Source organism: Miniopterus natalensis, chromosome 5 (genome assembly GCF_054644295.1).
Source record: "Miniopterus natalensis isolate mMinNat1 chromosome 5, mMinNat1.hap1, whole genome shotgun sequence".
Classification (NCBI taxonomy): Eukaryota; Metazoa; Chordata; class Mammalia; order Chiroptera; family Miniopteridae; genus Miniopterus; species Miniopterus natalensis.
The window spans coordinates 70,962,397-70,975,831 of NC_142085.1; the positions used below are offsets into that span (position 1 = coordinate 70,962,397).

Sequence of the window (13,435 nt, forward strand, 5' to 3'; positions counted from 1 at the left end):
CACTTGCCAAAGGTGTTCAAATAGGTTTTTATTCATGTGTGATTTTTAAAGACCTGGTAGTCCATTGTGGGCCAAGGAAAGAAGTTTGCAAGATCCTGGATTTGATTATCTCTGTGGAATTTTCTAGTTTTAAAGCGAATCCCTTCTGCTACAGTAACTAATGTAGATGCTTCCACCCGTTAGGCCTGAAGGTACAGTTGGTGAAGGGGAGGCATTCTGGACTGAGGAAGGGAAGGGGGAAAGAACAGCACAAACCCTCAAAGTCCTGAAAGGAAACATGGCTTCTAGGCTGCAGCTTTTTTTCCTTAAGGGACAAATAGAAGAAAAAACTTCAATTACATATAAAGGGATTTAGACGTGATTTTTAGAAATATCCTTAACATTTGTATAAATTTGATAACATGATTTGTATAAGTATCCTTAACATTGTAGATTAGGGTAGAGTCTTAATTTTTTTGTTGTTGCTTTTCGAGTTGGAATAGTTTAGAATAGTGTTTTCCAAAGAGTGTACTACAGCCTATGGTATTTTTATAATCTTCACTTTATAAAAGAGTTCTCAAGCTTTAGTTGACCAAGGAGTTTATCATGAGACTAATGTTCTGTGAAATCACACTTTGAGAATTACTGCCTTCAGGTCACTTAAACTATAAGAATTTAACGCTCATCATTTACTGTAACTCTCTTGGGCTATGCTGCCATTAATTTAGCTTCTTTCATCATAAATACAGGTAAGTATAGAAATAAGAAAATAGCCTGTTTAGCTGGTTAGTAATAATCACCTTGGTCATGGGGAGCTAAAAGACTAGCGTTCCAGTTCCACTCAGGCATTGAGTGAATATTTGATTGGGAATAAATAAGATACATATTTTAAATAATCAGAGCCTTACTTTACTCATCTACAAAATAAGGACAGAATGTTTGTAGGGGAGATTGTTAAGTTTGACATGTGATAATGGGTATAAAACACGTCCAATTGTGAACACTGTAAAATGCAAGACATAATTAAGTGTTTTACATAGGTGTAGGAATTACCACTATGGTTGGGGCACATTTTTAGTGTTAGTTTTCGACTATGACATAGAGTTGATGTAAATATGGAAACTCCCTGTAATTTCTGCAAGGAGGCCTTTTGTTCTGTGTTTTCAGTAAAAAACAAAAAGGGAAAGAGCACAGTTATCTACAATGTCCTGAAAATAAACTTTCATACCTCAACACTATTGTTATCACAACCTTTTTCTTCTCTCTTAATTGTCCAATCACTAACGGGCTGTGATCTTTCCAAACAGTTAAAGGTCAGTCACTCCTAGCTCATAGTTTCCCTTTGCCAGACTAGAAAGAGGAAGGAGAAATCTGTCTCTGCTAAAACAAGTTTATGCAGCTAAAACATCTATAGATTCTCTGCTGACTGTATCAATGGAGGAGACTGTGAAGAAATATAAAATAATTTGTATTGTAAGTACAGTTTTTTCTTTATTTTTATTTTAGTTTTTTACAGCTTTGTGTCAAATGTTAAATGTGTATTCCCTATTTATTTGTTTGTGTTGCTATTTAAATGTAAAGTTTTCAGTAGTTGTGTGCAGTTTTATGACATCTCTAAGGCAGTGAATATTTTTAACCATATTTTACAAGTATAAAAAATTGAGCAACAACAAATGGATATTTTATCAACCTATAGAGTTGGGATCTGTGGCAGAACACTTGGCAGCATTTCTCTTAGTAGAATTGCAATTACTTCCCAAGCTGCGTTTTTATTGTATGGATATTTTAAGACTAGAAAGTGAGCAATTAAAATCACTGTATCTTATATCCTTTGTTGAACTATTGATTGTATCCTATTTTACTTCCCTCCTTGTGTCTCTTTTGCCTATTTTCTCTTGTTCTTCCCTGTCCAAAAGAAAAAAAAGGGGCAAAAAAAAGCTTTCCTTGATTTTATTGCACTCTCTTCCTTTAGCATCAAAGTGTCAGGAAACAGAGCCTAATCTGTTGCCTCGGTTTTCTCGCTACTCAACCTCTCCTGTCCTCTGGTTTTGTTTTTTACCGTACTGGTCACCCCTGGAAAGCCAGTCCTCCCCTGCCCTGCTCCTGAGTCCTTATAACAACAATACGTAGATATTGCTGAGTATTTTCTTCTCATTTTGAATTATATTCTCCTTTTGCTTCCACGATGGCATTAAAATTCCCATTTTATTGACTTTTCTCCTTATGGGCATTCTTGGTTGACGTCTTCTCAGTGCACCACAGTCTTTCACCAAATCCTATCGAAAGACAATCTCACCTTCTTCCATCCTTTTAAGAGTCTTATTTACAACCCACAGTTCCAGGTAGGCCCCCAGCTCTGCTCCGTCCCTGGGCTCTGTCGCACAGCTTCAAGCGCCTGCTCCAAGGCCCCCCATCCAGTGCAGCCCCAAGCCCAAGCCAACCGCCCAATTCCCCACACCTCTCCTGCCCCTGGTTTCGCCTAAATTCCTTACTTAATGTCACCACCATCCTCCATCACTCAAGCATTGTTCAAGGAATAAATAAAACAGCGTGTGTAAGCATCGAGCCCAGTGATGATGGTGAAGTAAATCCTCGAGATATTTTATTTCTTCATTATCCTTCTGGGAACTTTGGAGCAACTCTTTTGAGAGCTTATGCCATTCATTGTATTTATTTTATTTTATCTTATAAACTCAGAAAATTATAAACCCCTTGGGAGCAAAACTTATGCATCGTTTACACCCCTTTGTATCCTTCTAGTAGTCCATCAGTACATATAATAGCAGCTCAATGCTTTATTATCACAGTTTCAAACATACCCTAATGCTTTCATATTTTAACAGGTTTCATTAGGGTATCTGCTGTGCTTTCAGCACTCTATTCAGCCAAGCTAAAGCCAAATGTTGGATTCTCAATGATTTTTTGGAGTCCCTTCTCCACTTTGTAGATAGCATTAAGTTTAAGATATATATGCACCTCAATATCAAGAAGCTTCCTGAGAATCACATATTTAGAGTAAATAATTATAGGAGATTAAAAATGAACCCTCTTACTCTTAAGTAGCTTACAGAACAATGTAGAGAGCAAGCCATAAATATATACAACAGGTACAAAGTCAGCTAGGTGTTGTTTGTATCTCCAGCAAGTTTTAATTGCTAAGCACTGATAATAAGATGTACATGGAAACCTATCAACTTGTAAATCTATCTACGATGGGTGAGGTTTACCATAGGAAAGTTTCGCAGTGTTTTGTTTCTTTGTAGTATCCCTAGTCTTGGTCACTGGCAGCTTTTGGGCATCATAACAAGGGACTAAGTGCTAATTATGTTATTTTTTAACTGTTTCTGTTCACCTTTTCCTCTCTGTCCTCTGCACTGAAAGAACACCTATGGGAAAGTTACTGACCTTGGGTGAACTTGGAGACTTCATATGAGAATTGTTTTCATAGTATTTGAATCATATTTTCCTAATTGTTGAATTCACTTCTATTGTAAACATTAGGTATACTAATTTTTAGTTGACTTTCAGAATGCAAAAAACAAAAACAAAAAACAACCCACCCCCAAACCCAGTAATTTATGTAGGTCTTCATTAGCTAAGGAAATTTTTATGTTGTGTTGTTGTTTTTCTCATGAAAGTGATTTGTAAAAAAAACCCCAAAAACTATTGTATTGTGAAATATTTTCCTATGTGATCTGTGCATCTATTGCATTCATATACTTTCTAGCAATAAGCATTATTCAGGCTCTGTCATCCAGCATGCTTACCATTAGACTTCGTGGGTGGGGAAAGAGGTGAGGGGGAAGAATGCTTTGTAATTATATCACAGTTTAACTCTAGTCATAGCTTAAAGTCTACTACATTGAGAAGCTTTGTCAGCAGCAGTGATAATAAATGATACACATAATCTTTGGTAACACATTTTCCAAGTTACCCTAAGTCATTTTTTTTTTTTTTTGAGCTGTAGATCAAAGCAGATCATATGCCAGCTAATTATTTGGAGACTGTTGTTACATATGTTAAATATTCTCGTTGTCCTCTGATGGACAGATTGGGTGGGGGGGACCTGCACATAGGGATGAGGTAGTTAACAATTTCACAGTTTTGGAAGGTTTTTAGATAAATGATCTTCAAACAAGTGTCTAGTTAAGAAAGAAAAATGGGCAAAAGTGAATGGCTCCCTTTGCTTCATGTATTTAACTCAATTTGGGATTAAGCTAACTGGGACTAACATATTTACATTTAAAGATCTGTAATAAATGGTATTTTACAATTCTTCCCAAACTTTTCTTATTGTCAGGTATTAAGTAAAATTATGTGCCTATATCACTGTTGGATCTGGTGTCAAGAACACTGTGTGCCCTTAAAATTCAGAGAGGAGGGTCATCTGGATCTTTGTATATATATTTTTTAATTGTAAAAGTCACTTTTCATTTTTTGCGATAGGTTCTTGCTGCTTTGTTGGTGTTTGTGACACTTGGATTAGGCCTGAAGCTTGGGCTCAGCCGGCAACAAGATGAGCAAGGTAAACCCCTTATCGTTTCCTCAAAACATTTCTTGATTTTTTCTTTCTCCTCACCTTCACCTGTTAAAACTTGTGCTCTCCTCTCCTGAGTCTCCTCTCTCCTACTAGGTTCTCCTTCTCCCACCTCCACTTATCACGAGCCCACTCTGTGATTAGCTTATTCACTGTGGTTCCTGGACTTTACTCTTTGCCCTCACCCCTCTGCTTCTTGGAGAGTCGTATCATTCCAGTGTTTTGTCCTTACTTTTCCTTACCTTCATAGAGGACTTTGATATTAATATCTGATAATAAACTAGGCCTCAAGACTTTGTTGCTCTCTTCCCAGGACGTCCTGTCACCTTTCCTGCATCTTTTTAAAAAATATATCTTTATCGACCCAAGAGAGAGGAAGGGGGAGGGAGAGAGAGATAGAAACATCAAAGATGAGAGAGTTGTCATCAACCTGCTGCCTCCGGCACGCCCCTGACTGGGGATCGAGCCAGACTGGGGCATGTGCCCAAGAGTCGAACCTTGATCTCCTGGATCCTAGGTAGATACTCAACCTCTGAGCCACGCTCTGCCAGGCTTTCCTGCATCTTGATATCACATGAGTATTGCTCTATCACCAAAATCTCATGATTTTTTGGTTAGGCAGTGCCACATTCTTCTTCTTTTAATTCATTGATCTTTATTGTTGAAAGCATTACAGGTGTCCCATTTTCCCCCCCAGTTAACCCTCTCCACTTGCTCCCACCCCCTCCCTAGCCCTTCACCCCATTATTGACTGTGTCCATGGGTTATCCATATATGCCTGTAACTTCTTTGGTTAATCTCTTCCCACCCTCCACCCCCCTTCCCTTTTTCCTCTGAAATATGATCGTCTGTTGCATGCATCAATGTCTCTGGATCTATTTAGTTCATCAGATTCTTTTGTTCTTTAGCTTCTTCTTAAAGAAGACCCTTCAACATTTCCTGCAGTGCTGGTCTGGTGGTGATGAACTCCTTTAGCTTTTCCTTGTCTGAGAAGCTCTTTATCTGACCTTCAGTTCTAAATGATAGCTTTGCTGGGTAGAGTAATCTTGGTTGTAGGTTCTTGTTTTTCACCACTTTGAATATTTCTTGCCACTCCCTTCTGGCCTGCAAGGTTTCTGTTGAGAAATGAGCTGACAGTCGTATGGGTGCTCCCTTATAGGTAACTAGTTGCTTTTCTCTTGCTGCTTTTAAGATTCTCTCTTTGTCTTTAACCTTTGGCATTTGAATTATGATGTGTCTTGTTGTGGGCCTTTGGGCTCCTCTTGTTTGGGATCCTCGGTGCTTCTTGGACTTGTAAGTCTATTTCTTTCCCCAGGTAGGGGAAGTTTTCTGTCATTATTTTTTCAAATAGATTTTGAATTTTTTGCTCTCTTTCTTCTCTTTCTGGCACCCCAGTAATACAAATGTTGGGCCTCTTTAACTTGTCCCAGAGGCTCCTTATACTATCTTCATATTTCTGGATTCTTTTTTCTTTTTGCTCTTCTGGTTGGGTGTTTTTTGTTTCCTCATGTTCCAAATTGCTGATTTGATACTCAGCAGCCTCTACTCTACTGTTGATTCCCTGTAAATTATTCTTCATTTCAGTTCATGTAGCCTTCATTTCTGATTGGTACTTTATTATGTCATCGATGGTTTTACTTGTTTTTGTAATACTCTTAATAATATCCTTGAGCATCCTTATAACCATAATTCTGAACTCTGTATCTGTTAGCTTGCTTGGTTCTATTTCATTTAGTTCCTTTTCTAGAGATTTCTTCTGTTCTTCCTTTGTGACATGTTTGTTTGCCTTCACATTTTGGCTGCTTCCGGGTGTTTGTTTCTATGTATTAGGTAGAGCTGCTATGTCTCCTGGAATCTGTAGAGGGGCTTTGTGTAGTAGGTGTCCTGTAGGGTCCAGTGGCTAAGCCTCCCCACCTGAGCTGGACCTTCTAGGTGCTCCCCTCTGTGGACTGTGTGCACTGTCCTGTTATATTGAGCCTTGGTTGTTGTTGGCATCACAGGGAGGAATTGACCCCCGGGCCAATCACCTGTGAGGATCAGCTGCAACTACAGCCAGAGAGCTGCTGTGCTGGAGACACCCCTATGGAGCAGGATTTACTTCAGTGGGGCTTTGGTGTTCACCAAGTGCACCCCTTGAGTGTGTCACTCGTGGATGTGGTAGGGTTGTAATCCAGTGTGGTCGAAGCTGACCACCGGTGCACTTTCCCTGGGGCCTCCTGGGAGGTGCAAAGTCAGCCTCTGCCAGTGCCTTGCCCAGGGCCACCCAGCATGAGCTACACAGCAAACCGTAGTTGGCTGCTACTTGTGCCGGGCTTGGAGGTGCCCAGGAGAGGCCAAGCTATGAGCCAGTGCAGGCTGCCGCTAGTGCCAGGCCTGGGGCCACTTGTCAAGCCCCATGGGGCCTGCTGCTGCTTGTTTGAGAGATTTTAGGAAAGTCTTAAGCATGAGGCCCGAGAGGCCACTTGCACAGAAAAGCCCCTGGAAATGGCCTGGATGAGCTGCAGGTGGGGAGGGGCGGGGCCTCCGGGAATCACGGGGCGGGGCCAACGGTGTGAGTCTTGTGGCGGCGATTCAAACATGGCGCGTGCCTGCCGGCTGTGCGGGGAGGACTCGCCAAAGGAGCCATGGCCTCTGGCCGCCCTTCTGCCTGGGAGGAAGCCGCCCTCCTCCTCTCGCCCGGATCTCAGGCAGGTTAGTTCCTCCCCGAGTGTCCCAGGTCCCTTCAATCTGCTGCCTGGGCTCAGAGGGAGCGTCCGAGTGAGTGTGTGCGCGGGCCCTTTAGAGGAGCTGCTGGGGCTCCCGCAGCGTCCGCGACCCTCAGGGACAGTCCCCGCTGGTTTCACAGCTGGGAGTTGTGGGGACGTCTCTTCCTGGCCCTGGAGCCCTGGGCTGGGGGCCTGCTGTGGGGCTGGGACCCCTCCCTCCTTTGGGAAACTTCTGCCACCAAGATTCCCTCCTGAGTTTACCCTGCGACACTGGGTGTGGGCCCGTGGCCCCGTCTCCGCGATTCAGCCTCTGTCTGCCCGCGTCTCCGCCTCTCCTCCCGGTCTCAGTGCTGCTTCAGCTCCCTGGTTGTGGGGCTTCTGTTCAGCCAGATTTCAGGAGGCTCTGAGTGATGGTGGTTCTGTGTTTTAGTTGTGATTTTGATGTGGTTGCGGGAGGCGGCGGGTGCAGCTGTTACCTACGCCGCATCTTGTTCCCCCTCCAGTGCCACGTTCTTGAAATGTAGTGCACAATAAAAGCTTCACAGTTTTTTTCTGAAGAAGCAAAGAAAAAATAAGAGATACATTCCCAAAATATCCACACACCTCACATCTCTTGCTATATATCATTAGTATGAACAGTAAATAAATCATTTGCAAGTGACTATATAAAAAAATGCTTTCTATAATCTTGTTATGTACTGTTTTGGTACTTTTACTAAGGGGAAGTATGAGGTCAGATGTCAAATAATTTATCCCCTTTTAATTTGGTTGATTAACTTCTAGTTTGACTCCAGGGGGGAAAGTCATATCACTTCTTCTTGAGGGAGACTCTTGGTGAGGTTAACAGACAATTTTCCAGTTGTGTTTTCACTTAAGAATTAACAAACACCCAGTGTCCCTAGGGTAACATGGAAACACAGTGGAACTGAAGAGGTGGACATTACCTGCCCAACTAGTGTCTTTTCTTGGTCACTTGGCTGTTGTGTTTCTGAACTACAGTTCCAGTCTTAGATCTAGCAAACATTGGCAGGTCATTTTAGCGGCATTATTCTGGCGTTAGTGCACACAGGTGGGCATCATTTCTTGGTTATTGTATCCCACAGGTTACAATTTAATGACAAGAGGCATGTACTAATCTCTGAACAAAATCCCCAGCTCTTTGACCTTCTCCCCTCCTTTAGTGCTACACCTACTGGCGGGCTTCCCAGAGTTATTGTTTCATTAATTTCCTCTTATCTCAGTCTATCAGCCCTTATGTGGCATCCCTTCCATCTCCCTCCCACACAGGGCGTTGGTATTTAACTCCAACCCCTCTGTCAGTGTCCTTAACATACTCATCCCTCATTCTTCCACCACACTGTCTCCTAATCCTCAACTCTGGACCATTTTCATCATTCCCTGCTCCGATCAACCCACTTTCTATGGGCAAGATATATTTTCTCTTTTAAAAAATTTTTATTTAATTTTTTTCATCACCATTTATCCCCTCTGTGCCCTCTTCCATTCCCCACCCTCATATATGTTTTCTGGTATGAGTTTTTAAAGTAGTTTTTCTAGTTTGAGTTTGTATGTGTTTTACCAAATTTATTGTTTTATGTGCACATACTTTTCACTTATTCTTTAACAATTGAGCACTGACTCTGTGCTAGATCCTATTCTAATTAATGAATTCTAGATACTATTCTAATTAATGTAATTCTAATACAGTGGTAAAAAAGAAAACAAAAATTCTTCATAGAATTCATATTCCAGCAAGGAATACAGACAATAAAAATGAAAATAAGTAAAATATATATAATATGATAGGGAAAGTGCTAAGGAATAAACAAAACTGTAAAAGGGAATATGAATTTGAGTCAGGGCATGCATGTGAAATAACTTTTGAGTAAAGAGCCGAAGCAAGGGAGAGCCAGGATATTTTGTAAAAGAACATTTCAGGGAAGAGAAAATAGCAAGTACAAAGGCCTGGAGTAGGACCTTGCCTGGCAAATTCCATTTCAAGAATAACAAGGAGAACGTTGAGCTAGAACCAAGAGGACTACAGAAAGGGTAGTGAGAAATGAGGTCAGCCAAAGAAGAGCCCAGTCAAAGAGGGTTTGGTAGGTCAAAGTATGGTCTTTGGCTTTTATTTTGAGTGTGATGGGAGGTGACTGGAGGTTTTGAGCAGAGGGATGACATGCTATGATTTGCTTTACAACATGGTTACTTAGGCTGCTATATCATTAATAAATGGCATAGTGAAACCATGAGAAGTAGAGAGACCAATTAGGAAATAATTGCAATAATACGACAAGCTTTATGTCTTGGACTAGGGGGATAGCATTGTAACCGATGAGATACAGTTGAATTCTGAATATATACTTTTTTGTTGTTGACACTATTATAGATGTCCCCCATTTTCCTCCTCTTTGCCTACGTCCACCCAGCCTCTGCCCCACCCTCCCCTGGCCTTCATCACACTGTTGTCTGTGTCCATGGGCTACGCATGTATGTTCTTTGGCTAATTTCTTCACCTTCTTTTATCTAGTCCCTCCCACCCTCCCACTGTCTGACATCTGCCAGTCTGTTCTATGCATCCATGCCTCTGTTTCTATTTTGTTTGTCAGTTTATTTTGCTTATTAGATTACACATATAAGTGATATCATACGGTACTTGTCTTTCTTTGACTGGTTTATTTCACTTAGCATAATAATCTCCACATTCATCCATGTTGTCGCAAAGGGTAAGAGTTCCTTTCTGTTTTACAGCCTCATAGTATTCCATTGTGTAAATGTCCCACAGCTTTTTTATCCCCTCATCTACTCATGGGCACTTGGACTGTTTCCAGATCTTGGCTATGTGGTAGAAAGATATTATTGACAGGCTGGATATGGAGTGAGAAAGAGAGGACTCAAGAATGACTTCAAGATTTTTGGCATGAACGTCTAAAAATATGGCATTTTCATAATTAGTTGGGCATAACAGTAGAAGAAGCTCATTTGGGGAGAACAATTAGGAGCTCAGTTTTGGATGTGTTAAATTGGAAGTATCTAGTATATGTCCAGGTAGAGAAGTCAAGAAGATAGTTGGATATATGAGGCTGGCTTTAGAGAGAAAATCTTGAGTGGACATACAGTGTGGTAGTTATCAGCATCATATGTGAGACTTAAAGCAATGTGACTGGGGTATGCAAACTTTAAAGGATTGGCGATGTGAGGTGGGAAAGCACAGAAGACTAGGAAAAAGTGGCCAAGAATGTGGGAGGAAAGGCACATAATTGTTGTGTCCTGGAAACCAAGTATGGGAAATGTTTCAAAGGAAGAGAGTGAATGTAAAAATGTAAAGGCCTTTTATGTAAATAGTACATAAACTTTTTTTTCTTACTTTTTCACTGAACATTTCTAAAGATTCATCTAAATTTCTATGCGTGCATCTGTTCATATCTATCTACTTACTACATAGTACTCTTTGACATGTATCCAACATGCCATTAGACCTATGCTTTCTCCCAGTGCTGGAAATGCAGGTTGACTTTAGTTTCTTAATTCTACATAAATTCTTTGAGACCTGTGTGAGGTTTCTTTTGTCATATACTCAAGAATCGAATTCCTGGATTTAAGAGTTTACATTTTAATTTGGGTAAGGAGTCCCAGAAGACTGCTTTCTAGCCTACCTTACCTTCACCATGCATCCTTACCAACCCTTGGAATTATCTGGCTCTCTTATTATTGGCAGTGTGAAGTTGGATCTAGAGTGATATTTTTTTATTTTTTTTTCTCTGTCCTGCTGCTCTAGTATTGGTTGCTCTCTTGGTTTGTTTGGTGTATTATGATTGGTGTTTCCATCATAAGATTATATTTTTTTAAATCTCTCTCGCTGCCTCATTTTGCTAAAGAACATCCTTTATTAGCTTCCTAAAATAGGATGCATGCAACATATAACTTGAGTTCTGGACAATCTAAGACATCTTCATCACCCTAACCTAACACTTGATAGTTTGAATAGATATTGAATTCTAAGATGAAAATAATTTCCCTTTAGACATTTGAAGGAAAATAATTTCCCTTTAGACATTACTTTCCTGTCTTCTAGCTTCCAGTGTTGCTTTTAAGAAATTTGATGCCATTCTGACTTGTGGTCCTTTATGAATTGCTCATAAACTTTCTCTAGAAACTTTCAAGATCTCTTTATTCCAATTGATCCCTTGGTGTGATTTTTGCCCTGGGAAATTTGGTGGGCAATTTTGAGGTAATAATTTATGCTTTTCCATTCTGGGAAATTTTATAATATGATTCTTTAATAACATCATCTCCCTATTCTTTGTTTTCATTTTTTGGCACTACCTCCTTGTTTTAAGGTCAACTAAATAGTAGCCTTAATCACATCTGCAAAGTCCCTTTGCTATGTAAGGCAACATATTCATGTTCTTAGGAATTAAAGCATGAAATCATTTTAGGACCAATATTTCTGTCTGCCACACTTTTCTGTTGAATTTTTATCACTGCCCTCACATTTTTATTTCCAAAAACACCCTGAATGTTATTTTTCTTTTTAAAATTGTAGTTTTCAAAAAATAAAATAAAATAAAGTAAAATAAAATTGTAGCTTTCTTTCTTATGTCATGGATGCAATATTTTCTCTTTTTTGAGACTCTCAATATCAATTGTGTGTGCGTGTATATGTGTGTATTTAGCTCTTATGCTCTCTGCATTGTTTCCTTTTTAACCAAGTTTTTCTTTTTCTGTTTTCTTGTTTGTTTTGTTCTTTGTCTTTTATGGTGGATGTATTCTGCTATGATTAACTGTCTGGTAACCATCTGTTCACATTGAAAGATAGGGCTTGTTCATCTTTTCTCATCATAGCCATCCTCTATATCTACTGTCTCTGTGATGAAATGTATTCCTTCTAAATTCTTCTGGATTATGATGCTTCTATTCTGTAGTGGGAGGTGGGGTGGATGTAGTTACTGCTCCATATCCAGACTTTTAGTCAATTCTATACTTAGTGTCTGCCTGTTCCTCCTACCCTCACCCAATGGTACCTGGTGTCTCTGAGTCTGAAACCTCTCTGGAGTCCTGGAGGGAAATTATTCATTATTTATCACTTCTCTAGCAGATCATACAATAAAAATTAGCTATTTGTCTGTCTTAGTTTGGGCTAAGTCCTTCTTCTGTGTGCTTCCACCGTCTAGCTATGAGATAGTGGATCACTTTTAAGCATTGGTTTCCTTATTTCCTTCACTCTACAGGCAGCTGCAGGAAAAAATGCTTTGATTCTTCATACAAGTCACTGGATGGCTGCCGATGTGATGAGGGATGTAAAGACCGAGGCGACTGCTGCTGGGATTTTGAAGACACCTGTGTGGAATCAAGTATGAATTCTGAGCATAAGTTTATTATCGTGTTGGTTGTGCTATCATTAGCAAGTCCAAATGCTCACAATACACCTTGTGTAGTAGTTTTCTAGGGCTACCATAACAAAGTACCACAAAGCGGGTGGTTTAAACAACAGAAACTCATTTTCTCACAGTACTGGACGTTGGAAGTCCAAGATCCATGGGTTGGCAGGGTTGGTTCCTTCTGGAGGCTGTGCAGGAGAACTTGCTCCATGACTGTGTTCTAGCTTCTGAGAATTGCTGGCGATCTTTGGAATTTTTAGGCTTGTGGATGCCTAACTCAAAACTCTGCCGCTATCTTCACAGGGTCTTCACAGTCTTCCCTCTGTGTGTTTCTGTGTCCAAATTCCCCCTTTTTATATGAATATCAGACATACTAGATTAGGGCCCACCCTAATGACCTCATTTTAACATGATTATCTACAACAATCCTTTTCTAAGTGAGATCACATTCATAGTCATGGGGGTTAGAACTTCAACTTTCTTTGGGGGATGGACACAAGTCAACCTTGTATGTGGGTATATTATTATCCTTCCTCCCTTTACAGTGATAAGCACAGAGTCCACACCTTAGTAAAAGGAGGCTGAGGAATAGCTATTGTGAGCAGATGAACTGCTGTATAATTGCACAAGTTTCACTGGAGTTTTGCTATGATTTAAGTTACTCATCTTGCTTAGTTTCATTTATAGTCATTCTCAAATCTCAGGGTGCATAAGACTTGCTTGGAAAGCTGGGGATTCTTGGCAGTTCTGATGCCAGTGCTCCACAGAACACAATTTGAGAAACACTGTTGTCTAGCTGGAAGAAGTGGTCTGCAATGTTTAATTTTCTAAGAAAT

General features: G+C 40.2%; 1 protein-coding gene across 1 annotated transcript in view; it reads left to right on the forward strand.

The window, feature by feature from the left end:
• Window positions 1–1,331: 1,331 nt before the first annotated feature.
• Window positions 1,332–13,435, forward strand: part of ENPP3 (ectonucleotide pyrophosphatase/phosphodiesterase 3) — a 66,366-nt gene continuing 54,262 nt past the window's right edge. Inside the window, exons 1-3 of the mRNA XM_016204895.2 lie at window positions 1,332–1,452; window positions 4,426–4,504; window positions 12,450–12,572. Of these exons, the coding sequence (XP_016060381.2) occupies window positions 1,414–1,452; window positions 4,426–4,504; window positions 12,450–12,572 (241 nt within the window). The 5' untranslated portion in view covers window positions 1,332–1,413. The remainder of the gene's footprint in view (window positions 1,453–4,425; window positions 4,505–12,449; window positions 12,573–13,435) is intronic.